The 24,336-nt window shown below is 34.6% G+C and overlaps 1 protein-coding gene across 1 annotated transcript in view; it reads left to right on the forward strand.

Moving 5' to 3' along the window:
• PLXDC2 (plexin domain containing 2) overlaps positions 1-24,336 on the forward strand; it is a 477,109-nt gene that overhangs the window by 384,768 nt on the left and 68,005 nt on the right. The window contains exons 10-12 of the mRNA XM_031015325.3: positions 12,980-13,040; positions 18,688-18,838; positions 20,392-20,430. Coding sequence (XP_030871185.2) covers positions 12,980-13,040; positions 18,688-18,838; positions 20,392-20,430 — 251 coding nt within the window. The remainder of the gene's footprint in view (positions 1-12,979; positions 13,041-18,687; positions 18,839-20,391; positions 20,431-24,336) is intronic.

A 24,336-nucleotide genomic window follows, 5' to 3' on the forward strand; every position in this document is an offset into this window, starting at 1 on the left:
AACATTTCAATAATTCTGCTATAATCTGATGTGTTTACCTTGTTTTTGTCGCATAATCCAGCTGTAAGTTGATTTATCATTTTACTTTGCATTCATATGAAGAAGACACAAGGCAGAAAGCAATTAATGATTTATTCTCCCAAGGCTTCACTTTCTTGGGTTCTTAACTTGCTTCTTCATACTGATAAAGTACAATGTTGATTGGAAGCGGTGACTGGCCATTTTGTTATGTTTCTAACTCAAAGGGAAAACATTCAGTCTTTCACCATAATGTATGAGGTTAGCTGTAGATTATTCATGGATATCCTGTATTATTTATTCTGTATAGAATTTTAAAACCTCAATAGTTAATCCAGTCAATAGTTAAAATAACTAAAACATGGTCAAATAATAAATCTATTTTATGAATATAAATATGGTTTAATTTAAAGAAATCTATTAATGCAATTAGTAGCACTGGTACTGAAGATCACTTGGTCATCTTGACAGGTGGAAAAAATATTTGATAAAATTTAACCATTTTTTCTAAGTTAACATTAGCAAACTGAGACAGAGGATACTTACTACATGCAATAATAAATATTATTTTACAACATAAAAATATGCTAAACACTGAAGCCCAAGAAACATTGAAGTAACAAAGAAGGCAAGGATGTGATCACCATTTTTATGTAGCATAATTCTGTAATTCTAGTTACAGAAAAAAGAAACATAAGTAAGAGATAAGATAAGACTATTGGAAAGGAGAAACAAAAGTTATTATTTGTAGATAAAAGAGTCAGTTACTACACAGCAGTCAATAGCGTTCTATATCAGAAATGACTATTTAAGAAATGCAATGATTTAAGCTTCTTAACATTAGCAAAAATAGTTACTAACAAAATTAGTAACATATGGAAATTATATAAGAAGAATGAATATTTAATGAGGCACTTGACTAACAGCTGAATAAACATTTAATGGATGTAAAGTTGCATTTAGTAAGATGTCAACTATTTCCACATCTATTCGGTCAGATTCACAATAGCACTATTATTTGGAACATTAGAATGTGATTATAAAAATTGCAGAGAAGAATTAAATGTCTGTGACTACTCAAGGAAAAAATAAAAATGAAAACAAGGATGGAGGATTTAAACTCCTAGGTATTATTCAACAGAGGATTCTGAGAATGTTAGTCATCTATTTGGGAAAAAAAATATGTATTTTTAAATTTGGTTCTTACTTTTCACCCTATTCCAAAATAAATTTAAAAGAGTTTAGAGAAATAAACTAAGAAATGAAATAATGGGGTAGCTAGGAGAGAATCTGGCAGTTATTTCTTTAATGCTAAGGTAGGAGAGGCTTTTCTGAGCAGAAAAGCAATAAAAGAAATTTTAAAAGAAAAGGTTGGAAAACTTCACTATGTAAATATACAAACTGCTGTATGCCAAAAACAAAACAAAACAAAATAGAATTAAAGGGAAAATTACAGACACATGGTATATTGACCGAGATTTAATGCTCTTACTGTATAGAAACGTTTGCTTTAACAAAAAGAACAGCCCAATCAAAAGAAATGGGGAAAATAAGTGATTGTACAGTTTAAAAATGTAGAAATACAAAGAGTCAATGAACATTTAACCTCACGAGTAATATAAGAAATGTTAATTAAAACATAAAATATCATTTTAATATAAATCCAAAAAAGGTGAGGTTGTGTATTTTATAAGGGTTAAAATGACATAAGTAATCTCATATATGGCTTGAATAAATCTCCATAAAACCATGTAATGGGGTGTATGCTGTCATTAAAAATTACCTCTTACCAACAAAAACAAACATAAACAAATGGCATTGCAACAAACGAAAAAGCTTCTCCACAGCAGGGGAAACAGCAAAGTGAGAAAACCTACAAAATAGAAGATATTGATAAACTATTCATCTGACAGAAGATTAATATCCACATACAAGAAACTCAAACATCCGAACAGCAAATAACCGAAAACCTAATTAAAAACTAGGTAAATGACCTGAACAGATATTTCTCAAAAGATGATATACAAATGGCCAACAAATATAATTTTAAAAATACTCAACATCATTAATCATCAAGGAAATGCAAATCAAAACCACAATGAGGTATCATCTCACCCCAGTTAGAGTAGCTATCATCAAAAAGATAAAAAAGTAACAAATGCTGCTGACAAGGACATGAAGAAAAAGGGAACTTTTATGCACTGTTGGTGGGCATGTAAACTGGTACAGCCGCTGTGGAGAACAGTATGGAAGTTCCTCAAAAAACAATAGAACTACCAGATGATCTAGCAATCCCACTACTAGACACTGATGCAAAGGAAGGGAAATCAGTATATTAAAGAGACATCTCCACTCCCATGTTTACTGCAGCACTATTCACAATAGCCAAGATATGGAATTAGCCCAGCTGTCCAACAACAGATCAATGGATAAAGAAAATGTAGTGTATATATATATATACGATAGAATACTGTTCAGCCTTATAAAGAAGGAAATCCTGTGATTTAAAGTAACATGGATGGAACTGGAGGACATTACGTTAAGTGTTTCACTGATTTGAAGTCCAGAACAGAAAGTTTAATGCTATACATTCTCATTCATATGCAGAAGCTTTAAAAAATAAAAGGTGATTTCATGGAAATAAAATGCAGAACAGTGGATATTCGAGGCTGGGAAGAGTAGGTGAAAGAGGGAGAAAGGGAGAGATTTGTTAAAGGATATAAATTATAGCTAGATAGGAGTAAGTTCTAATGTTCTATTTTATATACAATATAATAGATTATAACGATATAAAACTATATAACAATATAACATAGATAATAGCAATATAACTATTTAACAATAACTCTATATTGTAATATAGTCAACAATAATATATATTTTCAAATAGTTAGAAGGAGAATATTGAATGTTCCTAACACAAAGAAATGACAAATGTTTGAGACGACGGATATGCTAATTAACCTAATCTGATCACTATACATTGTATGTATTAAAACATAACTTCATACCCCATTAAATATGTAAAATTGTCATATATCAATTAAAACATTTCCTCTCAAAGGATATTTATGGACATGGGAAAATGCCTAGACTATCAACTTGGAAAAGCAAGCTATTACATGTTGTGATTTCGATTAATTGATTAATTCATTGGTACAAGTAAATATGCATTAAATAAAGATGAGGTTGAACGTAAAACTAACACCATCTTAGCATTGGGATACACCTAGTTTGTTTGTGAATTTTTTGTAAATTTCTTTCAAAATGGTTATTTTTAAAACCAGCCAATGCTATTTAACATATACATATTATTTAGAGTTCGAATTATTTATTGGACAATATTTTTCAAATTGTGTGCTTCAGTTCAGCATTTTCACCCAGTGGGTTACAATCAGCATTTTTTAAATGAAATATAATGACATAGAAAATATATCTGTGCTTTACATGGATCTTTATTAAAAAGGAACAAGAAAAAAAGGAATCATTGCAACAAATATTTAGCTTCAATACGTACACACAGATATACACGTAAATACCCAAACACAATGTTAAATATACTTGCTACTATGGTTTATTCTAAAGAGTTTCAAAGACTCTATATTGGAGAAATTTTAATTGAAGATTTCAGAAATCTCATACTTTATGTTGCCAATGCATTTCCATCCACCTGATGCAGGTGAAACTGAAAGTCAGTGAGGAATTCGGGTTTCACTATTTCCACATCTGCTGGTTTTTAAAAATGTAACAAGGGCAATAACCCAGCGGGGCTTAAACTTGTGAAATTATTGAAGCTACAATGCTCTGTAAAGAAGGATTGTGTAAGTCAATACACACCCAAACTTGCACCATTTAAAACTCCCTTAGCCAGCATATTTCAATATGTTCTAGCATCACTTAAGAAGTTACACAGGTAGCAAAGACAGAAACTGGATTTCACTGTGAGAATAGTATTGCAAGCAAATCAGTCAAGTCTTTAGAGTCGAACACTGTAACTTTTAGCTATTTTCAAATGAATGAATACTTCATTCTCTTTCCCATTCTAAGTAGTATTTTAAGAAATTTTTAAAATTTAGAAATAAAATAAACACCAAAGTATCTAATAATCTAGCTAGAGTTGCTGTTTCCTAAACTGGGCTTAGTGGATTGTCCCATTGTATAAGTGGCTTTGTTTTAAGGCATCACAATTTCAACTTGTATTTCTGTCTACCTTTTTATATATTTGTCATCCCTGTAAAGCCCTGAAAATGCACAAATGAGGACATTTTGCCAACATCATCAGTGGCTTTTAATCAGAACGATTTCTGAGAAGATTCACCTATTTCCAGATAAGACTCTATATTGTAGCTTCACCCAGTGTCAACTCTTTCCTATCCTACAGACTCCCAAACTGAAAACAGACTAGTTATAAAGAGGTGACATTCACAGGAAGAACTCCAGCATGTAAAGCCAATTGCAAAAATCATTTTCCTTGTTGGAAATTTTATCAATGAAAGATAGGATAACAACTAAAAAGTAATGGAAATACCTTTTTTGCCTATTATTTGGAGGAGAGAGAAATAAGATGAATTTTTTTTTTTTTTTTTTTGAGACAGAGTCTCACTCTGTTGGCCAGGCTGGGGTGCAGTGGTATGATAACAGCTCACGGCAGCCTCAGCCTCCTACACTCAACCTCCTGCACTCAAGCAATCTTTCCACTTCAGCCTCCCAAGTAGCTGGGACTACAGGCATGCACCACCATGCCTGGCTAATTTTTCTTTTTCTTTTTTTTTTGTAGAGACAGGGTTTTGCCAGGCTACTCAGGCTGGTCTTGAACTCCTGGGCTCAGGAGATCCTCCTGCCTTGACCTCCCAAAGTGCTGGGATTACAGGCATGAGCCACCGTGCCCAGCCCAATACGAATTTTTTTTTTTTTAAGTGAGATGACAGAATTGGAAGAATAAAAGTCCCTGATGTTGTTATGCTTTGTAAATACATACATATTAGGGCTACTTTAGATTCTGGAAAACTAGAGGAAAGATTGAGCCTTTACTTTGGAAAACCTGCACCTCTGCAAGATGCCACATGTACGGGTGACTACATTCTGGTGATTAGGTAAAGTGATCCCAGTTTTCCATCTGAAACTCATCTTTAAAGCAAAGTTCTTGTATTCTGCAGATAACTATTCTTATGAACATTGGATTATGATTTCAGCTACAAGTAGCATCAAGATCTTTTATCAGAAGAAAACACACTCCACCTTCTTGAATATTCTAGCATATTCTAATGATGTAAAACTTCATAAGTGATCCTACAATATTGTCTCTGTAATAGGTTATGAATAGAGTCATCTATCGTTCCCAGAGCAGTATATAATAAATGGTTCAGGTATGAAAATTCTGAAAATTTTCAGCTCAAGATTGTTGATTTTAGGGGAAATGTGTTTAGAAATGTACTTGTCCATTTCATGCCTGAGGCCAACTAGGAGCAAGCATGCCTGTATGGGAAATGAGATACGATCTTTTACTAATTTATAATTTGAAATAAGGATAATTATAATTAACATTTTAAATTTTATGACCATTTTTCAGTTAAACTTTTTCAGTATTTCTAAAGAAAATTATTTTCCCTTATCTTACAGCTCCATACTACCAGTTACCTATTTTATGTCATAATAAAACATGTTATTGGCTATAATCACTGCTGTTTATCATCTCATTTAAAATACTGATGCTTCTTTTTAAAGCATCTTTCCATTTCTTTGATGCCGGAGGATCATTTTTCATACTTTTGCATACTGTGGCAAGAAAATTTACTAAATGCACAGTTGATGTTTCCATTAAGATAACACATCCTGATAAATAACCTAAGGCTAAAAGGATCATATAAATCACCAGATAATTCGATGTAATATTTGTCCAAAAATCTTAATAATTTTACAGAGCTTTATTTTTACATATAGAACATAGTTAAGCAAACTACAGCAAATGAATTAAAAATATGACCCACTTTCTGGTTTTATAAAGTTTGATTGGCACACAGCCACACCCACTCTGTTTACACATTTATCTGTGTCTGTTTTCAAGCTACGATGGTGACTAGTTGGGACAGAAACAACGTAGCCCTCAAATCCTACAATATTTACTATCTGGTCCTTTACAAAAAAAGTTTGCCGGCCCCTGATCTATAAACTGATTTCTAATGAGGTCTTAAGATTCTATGTAGTTTCTTTGCTAAATTCTTCATAGATGTTTCATTTCGCTGGTGGAATGAAACATGTTCAATTGCTCAGTAAGACAAGCACTTCATTTTTGATCCTTATGTATTGCTTATGTATGTTTTAATATTTACTCTATTTCCTACATAGGAATATATTACCCTTGCAAAATAATTCCTATTTCTGAAATTCTTTCTGCAAAACTGTCATAAGTTAGAGATTTTATGAGATTTATACTTTTATCTCTTGAATTGATACATGCCACAAGCTGGGAGAATATTGCTTGTTTTCTAGGCTGCCTTATTTAATGGAATTCTCTTAGTATGTTCCCTGGGGGCTTTGAAATCAACACACCATTGAAATTGAGTGGAAATTAGTATAATTAATTTGAAGTACTGTATAGCTCTCTATTAATTTGTTTTGGAATTAGATAATGGTGAGAAGAGAATAATTTGGACATAAAAACATTAAAACCCTACTGTAGTTAGGAATTCACGTTTTGTTGAAATCAATTATGTGAGAAATATTTACAAAACCATGTAATTTCTGTCCATTTTGAATAAAGATTTGGCCCATATGTGAGAGCAACTTAGAGTTTCTCTCATAATATTCTATGATATTAGTTCCCCAAAATGATAAGGGACTTTATGTTATAAAACACATTTCACATTAATATGGTACATATAATTAACTCCTAAACATTTTCTAAATCCTGTCTACGAAGTGAAAACCTCATTTACTCATTTTTCCATGATAGTCAGATTTGGTACATGCATACCATGTAGCAGAGGTATTATTAGGTACAAAGGTATAATTAGGTATTAAACAAGCTAACACTTACTTAATCTTTACTAGACAAATACCGAACTTTTAATCCTTATATAACCTCCCCCACCTCATCTTACAGATGAGGAAACAGGCTTAGAAAGGGAAAATAACTTAAGAGTACAACATTTCAGTTAGGAGGAATAAGTTTCTTGAGATATATTGCACAACACAGTGAGTATAGCATATTGTATCTTTTGTATTTTTGTGTATTTTTGCTGTACCTATTATAGTATATAATGACTATATTGTATATATAGTGTAGTTTATGTTTCAAAATTGCTTAGATGGTAAATTTCAAATGTTCTTATCACAAAAAGATCAGTATCTGAGATGACGGCTATATTAATTAGCTTTATGTAATCTTTTCACGTTACATACATATATCATAATATCACACTGTACCTCATAAATGTATACAATTATAATTTGTCAACATGCAATACAATCATTCAAAAAAAAAAGAAAAGAAAAATAACTTATCTAAGATCACACACCTTTTTTGTGACCAAGCCAAAATACTAACTCAAACAATTGGATTCCAAAGCCTCACTTTTAATCATGTTCTCCTGAAAGCTTTGTAAGATTAACTCAAAAGCAGCCAATTGTAGTATAATAGTGGACATTTGCACTTGGTGTTGGGGGGGTCTCTGAGCAAGGGTTGCTGAATCTGCTGGGTGGAAGGAGAAGGAGCTATTTCTTGGAGGAGATTGGGGTTGATTTGGATTGGGTTTGCCAGTTGGGTAGGCCAGCCATATGTAATAGTGTGTTCAAAGGTAGAGTCATGAAAGAGTACAGCACCTTCGGGGAAGGGAAAAAAATTTGCTGTGCTTAGAGCAAAAGGAGGGTATGAATGGGTTGTAGAGCATGGGCTACAGGAGTGAGCAAGAGGCCTGAATATATTGTAGAGGAGGTCAGTGTGGTAAGAATCCCTTGAAGGTGTTTATTTACAATAAAAATTGCTGAGTTCCAATTGCCAGAGAATCTTACTCAGTTAGACCTATGAATTTGCATTTGGACAGGCATCCCAGGTAATTCCAATGTGGGAGAGCCTCTTTGTGAATCACCATTAAAAATGTTGGAAAACAATGTGCTGGATAGTGATATGGTTAATGTCATTGTGCTTTAAAACACACACACACACAGACACACACACACACAGCACCACAGTGGGGACAGGAAGCTGTTCTCAAAAGTGATTTTGGTTTATTTAGAATTCAGAAATAATATAAAGGTGTCTTTTCCTAGTGGTTTATACAACTGTCTCTCACACACACATTCTTGTGCTTATAATTGCTTTTCGATGCCATTTAGGTTACTGGCCTCTAAAAAATGCTAAAATGGCTGGATCCAGTTTTATTCATTTTTAAGGCACTATATGCTACAAAAAGTATGAGCTTTTCAAACCAAATCTCACTTGTTTTGCCATTCTCAGTCCTTTCCATTCTAGCCCTTAGTACATTTCAATTAATAAGAAATTATTGTCTTAAATAAATGATGAATTACTTAATTGATTTATATTTTCAGTAGAACTTAATTTCACACAACATAATTGGGGGATTAATTAATAAATCAAGCAAACTGCATTTCTGCACTTTTCCCTGGGATTAATTTAATAATTTAAAGGACTAATTATTCCAAGGTAAAATTTCAGTTGATATGCAAATTTAAGATTTGGCACCATCTTGTTAAAATATAAGGTAAAAGTTTGTACATCCCATTGGCTTTGGATACATTTGAAACAGAATAAGTGAAAACAAACCGTGCTTTAAGAACAATCTGTTCCATTGAATTACTTATGGTTATGGTCAGGTGGCTCCCAAGAAAATGTTTTTTTCTTCTGTAGAAAATTCCCCATCTTCCAAAACAGAATGTCAGTACATTCTTCAATGTTTAAACAAACTCGAAAGGAAAATATAGGAGGGAGCACTCATCTAACTCATCTGGAATTAAATAGACTCCACACATCAAAATCTCATTGGGTAACCAGAGATGGCCTTGACCAACTGGGGATTCTCAAATTTGGGATGCCAAATCCCACACTGATGTTTACTCCACACTTAAGCTTGTTCAACACAGATGGTAGGCATAAAATAGCTTAACTTCAATGGATCATGCCCTGAGAGAATGAGAGAGATGGTCTTCTGTGTTGACAGGAGGGTTGTTTTCACATTCCACTTGAATTAAATTATGCTTGTTCATCCCATGGTGCATAATCTCTGGCAAGGGTTCTTAGAAAGAGCTATCATGTGGACTCATTGCAAAACAAGTTAAAAATAATAAAAAAAAAAAGAAAGATTGCAAAGTAATGCTTTGAGCACTGTAAGAAAATATAAGGCAAAAATTGGACAGCTTCCATTTATTTTTAAAAATATATAGATATCTATTTAGAGTAATATAATTAACATGGATTTTTATATATTATATATAGATATATTGTATTAGTCCATTTTTCACACTTCTGATAAAGACATATCTTAGACTGGGTAATTTATAAAGAAAAAGACATTTAATGGACTCACAATTTCCCATGGCTAGGGAGGCCTGACAATCATGGTGGAAGGCAAAAGACACATCTTACATGGTGCAGACAAGAGAGAATGAGAGCCAGGCAAAAGGGGAAACCCCATATAAAACCATCAGATCTTGTGAGACTTATTCACTACCATGAGAACAGTATGGGGGAAACTGCCCCTATGATTCGATTATCTCCCACTGGGTCCCTCCCACAACACAGGGAAATTATGGGAGCTAAAATTCAAGATGAGATTTGTGCGGGGACACGACACAGCCAAAGTGTATCGTATATGTTTATATGTTAACATTCAGGGGCAATGTATATCTTTAATTTCAATGGACTGGCAAAAGTAGTTTGAATTTCTCATATGAAAAAGATATTATGTATCAGATATAATGGATAATATGATCAATATAAGACCCTAGCTTTCAAACGTTCTCAACTAAGTTTGGTAATTAAGACATAAGTATCGGGGGAAATTCAGCCAGATATCGGGTGAAATTCACCCCCGATATTTCACATAGGTTCTTTTATATTTTCCCTAAGTGTTGGCCGGTCTGAGAAATAAAGGGACAGAGTACAAAAGGAGAAATTTTAAAGCTGGGTGTCCAGGGGAGACATCACATGTCGGCAGGTTCCGTGATGCCCCCCAAGCCATAAAACCAGTACGTTTTTATTAGTGATTTTCAAAAGGGGAGGGAGTGTACGAATAGGGTGTGGGCCACAGAGATCACGTGCTTCACAAGGTAATAGAATATCACAAGGCAAATGGAGGCAGGGTGAGATCACAGGACCACAGGACGGGGGCAAAATTAAAATTGCTAATGAAGTTTCAGGCACGCATTGTCATTGAAAACATCTTATCAGGAAACAGGGTTTGAGAACAGACAACTGGTCTCACCAAAATTTATTAGGTGGGAATTTCCTCATCCTAATAAGCCTGGGAGTGCTACGGGAGACTGGAGCTTATTTCATCCCTGCAGCTGCAACCTTAGAAGACGGCCGCCCCTGAAGCGGCCATTTCAGAGGCCTACCCTCAGGGACACATTCTCTTTCAGGGATGTTCCTTGCTGAGGAAAACAATGAGAACCTGTGGACACAGGAAGGGGAACATCACACACCGGGGCCTGTTGTGGGGTGGGGGAAGGGGGGAGGGATAGCATTAGGAGATATACCTAATGTTAAATGATGAGTTAATGGGTGCAGCACACCAACATGGCACATGTAACAAACCTGCACATTGTGCACATGTACCCTAAAACTTAAAGTATAATAATAATAAAAAAAAAAGAATTCAGTGATATTTCTTTTTGCTTTTGAAAGATATTTGCTTTTGAAAGAAGAGAAATATGGCTCTCTTCCGCCCGGCTCACCAGCAGTCAGAGTTTAAGGTTATCTCTCTTGTTCCCTGAACATTGCTGTTATCCTGTTCTTTTTTCAAGGTGCCCAGATGTCATATTGTTCAAACACACATGCTCTACAATTTGTGCAGTTAATGCAGTCATCACGGGGTCCTGAGGTGACATACATCCTTCTCAGCTTAGGAAGATGACAGGATTAAGAGATTAAAGACAGACATAGGAAATCACAAGGGTATTGATTGGGGAGGTGATAAGTGTCCATGAAATCTTCACAATTTATGTCCAGAGATCGCAGTAAAGACAGGTGTAAGAAATTATAAAAGTATCAATTTGGGGAACTAATAAATGTCCATGAAATCTTCACAATTCACATTCTTCTGCCATGGCTTCAGCCGGTCCCTCTGTTTGGGGTCCCTGACTTCCCGCAACACATAAGTACATGAGATTTTACATAAAAGAGACAAAAATTAAAGTAAGATGTATTCACAGCAGTACAGTAGCCCCCCTTCTCCAAGACCTTTAGTGGATGCCTGAAATCAAGGATAATACCAAACCCTATATATACTATGTTTTCTCCTGTATATACATACCTATGATAAAGTTTAAGTTACAAATTAGACACCATGGAAATTAACAACTAGTAATGAAATACAACAATTATAAGAATATAGTATAATAAAAGGTATATTAATGTGATCTTTTCCTCTCTTTCTTAAAATATCTTATTGTACTGTACTCACCTGTTTTCAGACCATAGTTAACCATGGATAACTGAAACCTCCTAAAAGGAGCGACTATGGTAGCAATGCTTTATCAGAATGTGCTCTGGATAGTAATTTCTGGGTCTTAGAAAATTATTGGGCTGTGTAAGAGTACATAGGGAAGACAGAAAATTATTCCAGTCAAGGAAGACAGTATGAGTGAACAAAGTCTAATTAACACAATGCTTGCTAAATTAGATCTTTTAGACATGACCTATTTCTAGTGCAACTGGGTGTCCCCAAGAAGATACTCGGGTTCCATGATTCACTAGAAAGACTCGCAGAACTCAGAAAAGCTGTTATACTCAAGGTTGCCACAGGAAAAAGAGATGAGTTAAAATCAGCAAAGGTGAAATGCATGTAGAGTGGAATCCAGGAGAGACCAGTACAAGTTGCCAGTTGTCTTCTCCCAGTGGAATTGCACAGATGATACTTAATTTCCCCAATAACAATGTGCAATAATACACAACAAGTACTGCTAATCAAGGAAGCTCACCCAAGCTTGGTCTCCAGGGTTTTTATTAAGGGTTCATTCATCAGGATAGAATGCCCTTGTGACTAATCTTATCTTCCAGTCATCAGTTCTCCCCAGGGTCAAACTGTTACAGCATGGCCCAGGGTCCCAAGTAAATGAAGTCACATATTCACAATAAATCAAATTGTCAGGATAAACTATCTGCATGGCTCAAGACCCGAGGTAGACACTCTTAATAGGCAGGATAGTCCAGGAGTTTAGAGGTTACTTCTCAAGAGCAAGTCAAGGGCCAGTCTTTTTTTTTTGGAACATGCAGGGTCTGAAAACCCCACAACTGCCAAGTTAACATTTTACTGCACAAAAGGGAAAGAGTTTGTGTGAATGGTGGGTCTTGAATGAATGAGTAAAATGAATGAATGAATGAACCTGAAATCATGAAATACAATATTTGCAAAAAAAGTGTGTATTTATTTGTTTTAATGATGAGAAAAAAAATACAAGGTAAAAGAAAATCCACTTCATAGAATAGCAATTGGTGTTATCTTTGTGCAGGGATCTAGGTATTCTGTACAGTGCAGTTTGCTTTAACAGTGATTTGGTTGCCATGTGCGATCCTAACAGTGACATCCTAAGGAAAGAGTGATTATTTAGCAACCCTCTGAATATTTCCCTGCTTCTCCAGTTGCTAGTTCTATAGAAGAGTTAATATTATGCTAAACTGAAAATGTGAGAATGAACTACCTACTAATCTTTTACTTTTAATTTCTGTCCATCACCCTGCACCCTATCCTTCCTTTTCTGAACTGCAATGTGGTCTTCTTTGAAGATGTTCCAGTGGATTTGATCGTCATCGGCAGGACTGGGTGGACAGTGGATGCCCTGAAGAGGTACACATGCTTTATTGTGACAGAATCCTGGGACCAAGCTGTCATATATATGTGTTTTAACTGTTAATAATTTTTATTCAAAATTTATGCCCTAAAACTTAATGAAAGGGGAGGAATCCTTCTATAAGCCCAATGTCTGCAAATATTAGGGGTTCAATAACAGCTATTTTTGTTAAATTAGATAACATTTTCATTACATTGTAGCAACTTGCTACAACCCCTAATAGATGCAGACATTGGGCTTAACTATTTATACGTATTATCTCATTTCATTATCATATTCATTCTATGAAGAACAGTGCCTGCACTGTCACTACCCCCATATTACCAAGGAGAGAAAGGGGAGGAGTGAGGGGAGCTTGTGGGGAGGGGTGAAGTGTGGGTTCTTGGAGAGTCAGGTAAATGGCTAGGGAATAGTAGGGCCAGGATTGGAATCTGTATGAGCAAAGAGGAGTTCTCTTAAATGCTTGCTATTTTTCTAGGATGTACGAAACCATTGTTCCTCTTTGTAATTCAAACAGCAAGACCAGTGGTATTGTGGAGGCTGGAAGACTGCAGCAAATTGATGTGCTGTAATAAATGAGAAATTGTATAACATTAGTTGGCATAGAGAGATGGTATAATGTTAACTCTGAGGGAAACATGATAGAGACAAGGATGCAGTGAAGTCATGTAAGCAATTGGATACAAGAAACAATTTTAACCCGTTTAAAAGCTTTGCAGTGAATCGCATTTATACTATCATTTCAAGATCATATAAAGATATCCTACAAAGTTTATGAAGAAAAGCATTTACTTCTTCTCCCTTCATTAAGTTTTGGGGTATCAATTTTGAATTAAAACTGCTAACAATTATAAAAGTTTTTTATTTAGCAAAGCAAGCCATGCCGAAATGCTGTTTTAAAAACTATTTGTTCAATGGTTACTTAGAGACTTTTTTAAAATTCATTTTTGGAGGGCATGTTTCATAAAGATCTTGAGCAATATATTTTTAAAAACATTCTTGAACTTTAAATGCAGTGTTGCCAGCGTGGCTATAACCAACCTTTTGTCATTTCATTTAGGGAATGACAGCAGTGTGTGCTCATCCATCTCACCTCACTTATCTAATAACGTAGTTCCAAAGAGTATCTATTGACAAAGCCATAGTTGTGTTTTGAGACAATCATTTCTTTCATATAATCAGTTACCTCAATATAAAATGTTGAAAATGAATATCTCCATATGTATAAAGATTGAGAATGTAATTCAGATGTATATTTTTTCTCCCAAATTTGGTTTATCTTTTCATTTTCTCTATGATTTTATTTCCCTAACATTAATTATCAATTTAATCTGTCAAATGTATGAATCTTTTATTTTTATGATGAGTCTTATATGCCTGTGCATCTTGCTTTAGAAGAATTTTCCTACCAAATTTCATCTAGGTGTTATTTTTGTGTATTTTTTTCTGAATGTTTTAAAGCTTTGTCTTACACGTCAAAACCTATTCCATTTGGAATTGGTTTTTATGTATTATATAAGATAGAGATTCAGTTTCGTGGGGTTTTTTTTCTTGATGGATAGCCAAATTTCAAGCACCATTTGTTGACTAATCCTTTCTTTTGGCAATATCTGGCAAAGTCACCTGTTTTATGTATATTTTCTGGGCTCTCCTCTTCTAAAGCTCTGTCAGCACTTAGATCAGTGTCCCACTGTATTAATTACTATTGTTTTATAAGAAATCTTACTATATACAGGACAAATCTCCTTACTTTTTCTTCTTCACAAGTGTTTGGGTATTTTAGGGCTTTTGTCCTTCATATAAATATTAAACTCACCTTGTCGAGATCTGTAATCCATCAATCAATACATCTTACTAACATTTTATTGGAAATACATTAAATTATGAATTATTTCACATTTCCTAATTACAGAGGCTTTTAAAATTTACCTTTTTTACTATTGACTTCTAGACTAATTGAGTCATCATCAGAGAACATGTTATGATCTTTAAAGTTGATTGGAAATTTTTCATGAACAAGTACATGGGCATTTTGTACAAAGGGTCTATGTGTGTTCAAGAAAAATGTGTGTTTTCTTGTTGGTTGGGTGTCAAGCTTGATAAATGTACTGTTCAGCTATACTTCACTCTATTTTCACCTTCTGACTTCTTTGAAAGCTTGACGTTTTCATCTTTTCCTCATATTTTTAAACCTCTATTATATGTAATCTCTTTCCTTATTACTCTGTGCTGTATTTGGAGCAATTTCTTCAGATGTATTTACCAGTTTATTAATTCTCCCTTCATCTCATTTAATATTCTATGTAATCTACTCACTGAAGTAGAAATTCCAACAAACATATTTTTCGTATCTAAAATTAAATTTGACACTTATTACATCTGCCAAGTATTTTATAGTTTCATGTGAACCGTTCATTTCTCAATTTTATCTTTTATGATTTTAAATATTCCGTGTATGATTTTTATATATTCCATATTGGATGATCCCATTATCTAAAGTTTTGGTGATCTAAATCGTGTGGTCATTGTTTTTGCTGAGTCTTTCTCAGACAGCTATTTTTTTTTTCTTTTTTAGTGTATATTTGTCTGATCCTATTCTAAGACCTAAATAGGTGATGTTTTCCACCAAAGAGGATTTGATGATGGGATCCTCAGGATTTTCAGGCTACCATAAGTCTCTGCCCTAATGTGAGGAGGAGAAGTTCAGATTTTTCTCCCCTGTCTACTGCTGCTGCAAGGCTTGTTCTCTTTAGAGCGATATTGATTTTGGATTTTTTTCCTCAGGGCAAATTCTGCTTTTTTAACTTCCCTTAATGTATACAGCTCCTACTGTCTTTATAGCACATAGCTTTCGCTTTGTTTTACTTTTTGAGTGGGGAGGGGAATAAACAATGGAAAGGCACCACTGGGATATTCTTTACCTCCTGCAAATCCTAAGGCTTTAAAATTCAAGTTTTATTCAGAATCTATTTGTTTTGTAATAGGAGGGCTATTTAGTTCCTTAGTCTGCCGTTACTGCCAAAAGCAATCTGAGCCTAGGATTTTACCTTAAACGTAGGGTGTTTACTGAACATTAGATCCTGTTTACGGAATACTAGGTCCTGTTCATTGACAATAGAAACACAAAGAGAGAATAATATATGGCAAGTTCCATTCCATACTCCTTGAGTTTGAGATGTGTGTGACATTCACATGCAGACACCTGGTCAATAGATGACTTTTTGGGCCTGAAATCCAGAAGAGGAATGTGGACTGGAAATATAGATTTATGAATAATCAACATAAAGATGTTCATTGCAGTCATGGGTGTAGAAGAGATTGCAAAAGATAATGCATAGAATGAAGTGCCAGAGCAAGAATGATCCATAAGAACCACCCCAGCACTTAAGGAGTTGACATAAATAAAAGGAAATCGAGATGGAGTTGTGAGGGAGGTGTCAGAACATGGAGGAGAGGGTGTGTCACAGAAACCAAGACAGGGGAGTGGACATCTGCACCATAGGCTGATGAGGTGTCAGTAGGACACCATGGAAGATGTTGGATATTTAGCTAAGGAGATATTTAGAAACATTGGTACGAGAAATTTCAACTCATTTGGATTAGGTAAGAGCAAGATTGTCAGAAAAGGGAAAGCTGGGAGTCGGAGAAGACCAAAGCAGACTGATCTCTCTGGAAATATGACTGTGTATGAATGGAGGGAAAGCAGTATAATGTCAGGATGCATTGGGGAGAAGAGGGAGGACTGGGTTTGCAAAATAAGATTAGGCATGCTTGTGTACCTTTAAGTGTTGTTGATAAGAAGCCAGCAGAGAATCAGAGGTGGCAAATATTGTAGAGAAAGGACTATGATCACATAAGCAAATTCACAATACCTGTGAAGGTGGGCTGAGTTGAGCTAGGACATAGGTTGAAATAGGTTGAAAGAATGGCTATAAGGAAAGGTCCCCATCCATTATCACAGAAGGAAAGAATAGGTCAGCCCAGAGTCAAGTAAGTATGCTGATTCACTAAGAAATTTAAAGAAATCTTGCTGATCATGCCTCTTTATCAAGGAAATGGAAGGTGAACCCAAGGAGTAAAACTGGGAGAATCATGATGGGATTGCAGTTTTAGGTAAAGTGGAGAGAGCTTGAAATTCATACTGAGCATAATGGGAGAGGTGATTAGCAAGACACAGCAATGCTGCCAAGTGGTATGCACGGCCCTGCTAAGGATGCAGGAGATGTTTGTGGAGCCCCCATGGCGGGTCTGTGTGATTATTCTCCAGCTGTGCCTGGCTTTGGAGCAGGCAGGGAAAAGGCAGATCTTTTCTTTAAAGGTGTTGTAGAAAAAAAACTAAAAAAAAAAAATAGGGCAAGATGCTTGAAGCTACTGAAATGAGTGGTTGAAGTAATGGGGGAAAAAGAAACTAAAAAACAAAATCATTTTCCTAGGCTTTGTAAGTAGTCAAAGAATAAGAAGAATTGGAGTTCACAGGTACAGGGATAGATGGAAAAAGGATAACTGAGCTTATGATTTCAGATCTAAAACATTTTCCACTGCAGATATAGTCCAGGGTGTGGGGATGACAACTAAAGTGGTATCTGAAAGGAAATAATTAGATTAATGGGGCTCAGAGGCGCAGGAACTGGAATTTGGGGAATTAAATGAGACCCTAGTATGTTTAGACTTGAAGTGGAGAGTAAACCTGTTTCATATCCTATTAATGAAAAGGAGGCTGTCTCAGGAAGTCTGCATTAACAAGGGGAAAGGCACCTAGTGCTCCACTAATGATGAGAGAAGTTTAAGAATGATATTTATCTAACAATAATTTTAAAATGTGGGATGAGAACCACTCATGTCCAGAATAGTTATTTTCTACTCAAGGCCCATCCAAGAGAGGGAGTCCATTGAGGCACAAAAGGTGAATAGAAACACCAACTTCTAAGCTATAAAAGTTTGGATGTTGGAGATTGTTACCAGTGAAGGTTGTTGGATTTGTTTTCACAAATTAAAAATAAAAAATTCAGTATGTCTCATTTCCTGATGTTTTCAATATAGCTCTGCTAGGAGGAAGATAGGCTGAGTGATTACATGAGTTCTGTTCAATCCTTTGCTTATGTGGCTTTGAATATTTCATAAAGGAAAACAAAATTTTAGACATTCATTCAACTTGTGACAGATGATTTTTGAAACAATGAAGTAGTATGGGGAAGTTAGCAAATATTTCGGATTTAGCATTGTCAGTTTGATACGAAAGGAATGCACTTTTTCTCCACAAACCTGAGTATGTTTTAAACCTCATCTTTATGCACCTGTTTTTCTTCTAGTATAAATTTTCACTTTTGACAGTGTGTCTTTTATAAATATACCAATGTAAAATTTAGGGCAAGGTAAACAGTAATATGAAAGCTTAACAGCAGTAAATGATGAAACCTAAATATCTAAAAATGGAAATGCCTTGTTCCATCCATCTTTTTCTCTTTCCTATTTTATAAACTTCATAAATTAGCAAAATCATTAATATAGTCTTGTACAAAAGTAATTTATTCCTTGTCTTGATATGAGAGGCTTTTGTGCTTTACAGCCCAGCTTCTTTGATGTAAGTTCTAAAAACAGATTTGTGATCACTCCATTTTTTTTCCATTTCTTTTCTCTTACTAGTCAAAAGAGAAGATGTGTGAGAATACAGAACCAGTGGAAACTTCTTCTCGAACCACCACAACCGTAGGAGCGACAACCACCCAGTTCAGGGTCCTAACTACCACCAGAAGAGCAGTGACTTCTCAGTTTCCCACCAGCCTCCCTACAGAAGGTACCCAAGAGATAGTTTGCTTTTTTTTTTTTTTTTTTTTTCCCTGAAGGAAGGAAGAATCACTGTGTTGACATGTACTGGAATAGCTCCTACTCTCTAGGTCTCTCTAAAGTTATTCTTTGGCAAACTGGATTTCTAAGGGATTTCCAAAGGGGAAAAAGACAAAATTATTATGAACTAAAAGTAAATGCTGGGATTCTTTTAATGCACTGTGCCTTTTTTTAAGACATAGCTTTTACCATTGATTCTGGCTTCTTGTCCTCTCCTTCCTAGAAAAGAAATACAGATTTCTTCCTATGTGGCTAAATTTTGTACTAAACAAATCCAACTTCACAATCACAGGTTAGAAAGGCAAAATGCATATAAAATGTCTATTGATTCTGGATTCTGAACAATAATTCTATTAATATATAATTCTAATGTTTTCCAGAATGCAGTCAATAAAATATATTGGTCTATAACCTATACAGAAACACTGTATGTGTCATAGAAATTGTCCTTGAAAACAACTATTTCCTCTTCTAAGGAAGGCAGAAATACTAGAGAGTGTTAATGCTTGGGCACAGCTCAGGAGGAAGAAAGTGTATTACCCAACATACGATAATTTTCTATTCTGAATGATACCATCAGGAGGGAGAGGGCAGAAACATAAGACTGGCCACGAATCAGGTTTGAGGGGGATAAATGGGTCTTACTTGTTTATTGTTATAAGCCTCACTTTCTTTGGCTTGAATAAAAAATTAAATTAAATATGGAACTTTTAATTGGAATTTAATTTGATATTATAAGGTGAACTGGAATAAAGTGGGGTGGAAAGCAGCTGCTAAGTGCATTTTACTGCTTTTAAAAGCAACATTATCTTTTAATCCATATTATTTTGGATTATTATATTAAAGTCCACGAAAATATTCCTATAATTTAAACCCTATCCTTTAGAGTGAAATATAACCAGTAAAATAAAAAAGCATATCCTACATTTTGTTCAGTCAGGATAAGATCTCTTTATATAGAATTTTGGTCATCTTTTCTAGCAATGGGTAAACATTTAACTTTTGGAGTTAAATTTGTAAATATTGACAAATCTTAACTATTACAATTAATTTGGATTTTCCTTGATCTTGATTTTTAAAAATGAATAAATAAGGTCATAACTATTTACAATAAGTGATTTTGTAACTTTTTACAAAATCACTTTTTGTAACTTTTTATTGATAACTATTTACAATAAGGTTCTAATTACAATAAGTGATTTTAGAGAATTAAAAATAACTGTATTTTAACTTTTAATTATTACTGCTTACTTTTCTTGTAGAACTTAAGGATCATTCAAGATGTTACCAAAATCTTGACATTACAATCTCTGTAGGAAATTTTAGAACTACATCATGTAAAGCTAGGACTTGCTCTCATTGCACTAGAAATTACCACAATAAATTATCAAAATCTAGTCATGTGCCGACGAAGGCAGTTAGTAGACAATTACTAGTCATAAGATTTATGCTCCTTTGAAATTAATCCTTTTCTGTTGTAGTAACTTTGAATTTCTCTTCCAGATGATACCAAGATAGCACTACATCTAAAAGATAATGGAGGTAGGAATTGACACTTTTCTTTCATAAACATCTTTTAAATATGAATTCATTTCATTTATTTTAATATGAGAAAGGCCATACGGGCTTCTAGATAAAAGGTGAGGTTGTGTTTTATTCTCCGTTGGGATTTAACATGGGAAGGAGTCAGTGGGTTGGCTTGAAAGTGAAATGAAATCCTCACCCTTGTGTTTGTGTATAAAACTGTGACACCAATTCCCAATGATAAAGTGGAAAATTCAACCACACATCTTGCTGTTCTTTGTTGGTCTAGTCTTTGTTGTATTATAGTGGTGTGTAGTTATCTACACAGCTACAGGTATTGGGTTCAATTGTGTTTCACTAAATTGTCTCCTTGGTCAGCACCTTCTATGCATAAAATTAGAAATACAGCAAGTATGAAAATATATTGTCCTAGGTCTTTTTATCAGCTCTATGAAGCAAAGAACAAAACTTAGATATCTGAAAGAATATCTTGTTGGTAACATACTTAAAGGTTTTCCAAGACAATTTAGAAATATCTATAATGGTACTGGAAAATTTGAGGGAAAAAAGTTTTACTGAAACAATATTGTGAACGATATTGGCTATGTTTTTAGAAATAGATCTTTTTCCTTTTAAACTATGTTGGCTCATGTATGCTGGGTCTTAATAAAAGAGATTTTCATTAGTAATTGTTTATTCAGTTCAGGGAAAGGGTGTCCTCTTCTTGGCAGCATCTTTATGTAAATGTGAGCACATTGTGACTTTGATCTAGGCATAGTTTTGCCTTTAAAGCCCTAGATGATTTCTTGAGTAAGTCAAAATCCAATATATACATGTTAAGCATGTTTTTCTCTATAATGGTAGAGAATAGTTTCAAAACCCCTCAGTTTAGGTTAAGTAGCTAGTAGTTCCATGCTTTTTTAAGACATTGTTTATATCTATATATGTCTTTAGAGTTTATATCAATCCATCTGAAAGAGAGAACAGTTAGCCTGTTCATAAATACCATTATTATATCAATTTCCCATTGTCTTGCTTCATTTTGTAGTGCTTTATTTCATTCATTTCTTATTCATCATTGTATTACTGCAGTAAGTGAATAGTTTTAGAAATGATCATCTGCAAAATATATACTAGCTAGAAATATATTAAAATCTTAGGGCATAAAGGGACTTTAGCAATCCTTCAATTAAGAATTTCCCAGAGGAGGATGTTAGTAGCATGTGGACATAAGCCCTATGTTGGGGTTACCTCATTATGAGGGAAGAGACGGGGTATAAAGTTAATGGAATGGGGGAAGAGTCCCCAAGAGACTTCTCTTTTACTTGTTACCTTTAAATCTTAATATGGGTGGTCATTATATGTATATATGTTAGATTTTTTTCTATGCTTTCTCTCTCCTTCCTTTCTTTCCTTCCTTCCCTTCCTTTCCTTCTTTCTTTATTTTGTTTATCTAAAATATTCTATCCTGCTAATAGGAAAAAACAAACAAAGGATTCTTGTGATCGAATAAGTGTGAGAGATTCTGGAAAAAAAAGTTAAAGAAATTTCCCTGCTGGAAAACCGATAATTCATTCATTCATTGATTTCTGCTCAATGCTTGCTAATTGCCAAGTATTGTTGCTGGCTTGGGGCTACAGAAGTGAACAAGGCTTAGACAAATCTCTGCTTTGAGAGAACATGCATCCTGAGTAATCTTCAAGACGTTTATAAAGAATTCATACTGGCATGTCTCCACTGCTTGCTCTTAACACTTTTTTTTTTTTTTTTTTTTTTTGAGACCGAGTTTCACTCGTTGTTGCCCAGGCTGGAGTGTAGTGGCACAATCTCAGCTCACTGCAACCTCTGTCTCCTGGGTTCAAGCGATTCTCCTGTCTCAACTTCCTGAGTAGCTGGGATTACAGGCGCCCACCACTACGCCTGGCTAATTTTTGTATTTTTAATAGAGACGGGGTTTCATCGTGTTGGCCAGGCTGGTCTTGAACTCCTGACCTCAGGTGATCCACCCGTCTCGACCTCCCAAAGTGCTGGGATTACAAGCGTGAGCCACCACGCACGGCCAACACTTTTTTTATGAGTAGTATGTCATGCACTTAATGTTTTATGGAATATACTTTGATAAAGAGTTTTCTAGAACATTACCATTTATCCCAATGAAAATACTTAGTTTTGTTTGAGCCATCAAAGAATCATAAAACTCTGAAGATTTTCTTAAAGCAGTGCCTTATGATGCTAAGAAATTGTTAAGTAAATCCTACGATTTAAGCATAGGATTTTTGGTATACTAGAGAGTCAACTGTTGGATTCTCAGATGATATTTACATAATTGATATGCAGCAGGCATTCATGAGAATTCCAAAAGATTGCAATTAGACTTCAGACTCTTTTTATATCTATGGTTGTTAACAAAGCACTTTTCCTGAAAACATTCAAGCGCAGTTAGAACAGACCAGCCTGACTAGTATTAAGATAAACGGTTCTTCAAAAGGGTACTTAAGGGAAATCACACATTGCTTTTTATAGCAACCTGACTAAGTTAGTGTGCTATTGTTTTTTATTTTATGGAATGTGGAGATGCAGGAAGGATTACCAATTTAAATCTAACTTCATTATTTAATTAAGCATATTGAAAACATTTCAGAATTGTCCTTTCACTCCAATTTAATAAACGTTTCTGCAAGATTGAGGTAATAATGAATAAGTGTGCCTAATTTAATATTTTCTAACATTTACTGAGGTTGATTTTTAAAAACATGCAAGCTAATACATTTTTGTAAATTTCTCTGTATTGTTGCAAAGAATTTTAGCACATTTGATTTCTTGATTTAATTTATTTAATTGGACCGCTGTTTTTTAAAATAAGTTTTATTATGTATATTTGAGGTTTACAACATGAATTTATGGGACTACATATAGAAAATACCATTGTTACAATAATAAAGCAGATTGACAGGTCTGTCATCTCACATAGTTACTTTTTGGTGACTAATTGGCTGTTCTTAAAAGCATTTTTATTTAGGGGCCTGTACTTTTCTGGAAAAAGGGTGACATTTTTCAAAGTAGTCATTAAGTAGCTAGAAACAAATGACTGCCTTTCCCTACGTTGTCTTTCTTAGTTATTGCATTACTTTCTCTCTGAGTGTTTCTGGGTCATTTCCATGGGTTAAAATAGTTGATTTTCTTAATGGGATCCACTGCTGACATGATTATACATTCAGTTTCCAGGAGATTTTTCTTTCTTCTTTGATATGAAAGCATTAAATACTTCTGAGCAGCTGGATACATAAGTCACACAACAGGGTTTCTCATTGAGAGGACCCAGACTGAGTTACAATCTGCTAAGTCACTCTTGATGAATCTTCAATTGTGCAGTGAGTTTCCTGATACATTTATATTAGGTCCAGTTAGAGCCTCTTAAAGTTTCAGGATAGTTGTTTGATAGGAGAAGTTTTATTAGTCTTCAGGGTTAAGTGGAAATTCTAAGCTCTCTAAACAATTTGGAAAAAGGAACATGAAAAAATTGAAACAAAAGAGAAAGATACCTAATAAATTCAGGTCTCTTTAGTAAGATAGAGCTTTGATTGACCATTGAAATGGCTGGTTCTAAAAACGCAGATGATCCATTGCAGAGCCAGGTGTGGTGGCATGGGCCTGTAGTCCCAGCTACTCAGGAGGCTGAGGCAGGAGGATTGTATGAGCCCAGGAGCTCAAGGCCAAACTGGGCAACATAGCAAGACCCTGTCCTTAAAAAAAAAATTAAATAAAAAAATTAAAAAGAAGATCTTATGTAAAGACATCATTTTATCTCCAACTGAAATATTTCTAGTTACATGTGTAATATTAAGTTTAGAGTAATACGTAGGTATAATCAGATAGTTTATCTGTCTCTTGTTTATGTGAAAAACAGAAGAGGCGGAAGAAGAG

Source organism: Gorilla gorilla, chromosome 8 (assembly GCF_029281585.2).
Source record: "Gorilla gorilla gorilla isolate KB3781 chromosome 8, NHGRI_mGorGor1-v2.1_pri, whole genome shotgun sequence".
Lineage (NCBI taxonomy): Eukaryota > Metazoa > Chordata > Mammalia > Primates > Hominidae > Gorilla > Gorilla gorilla.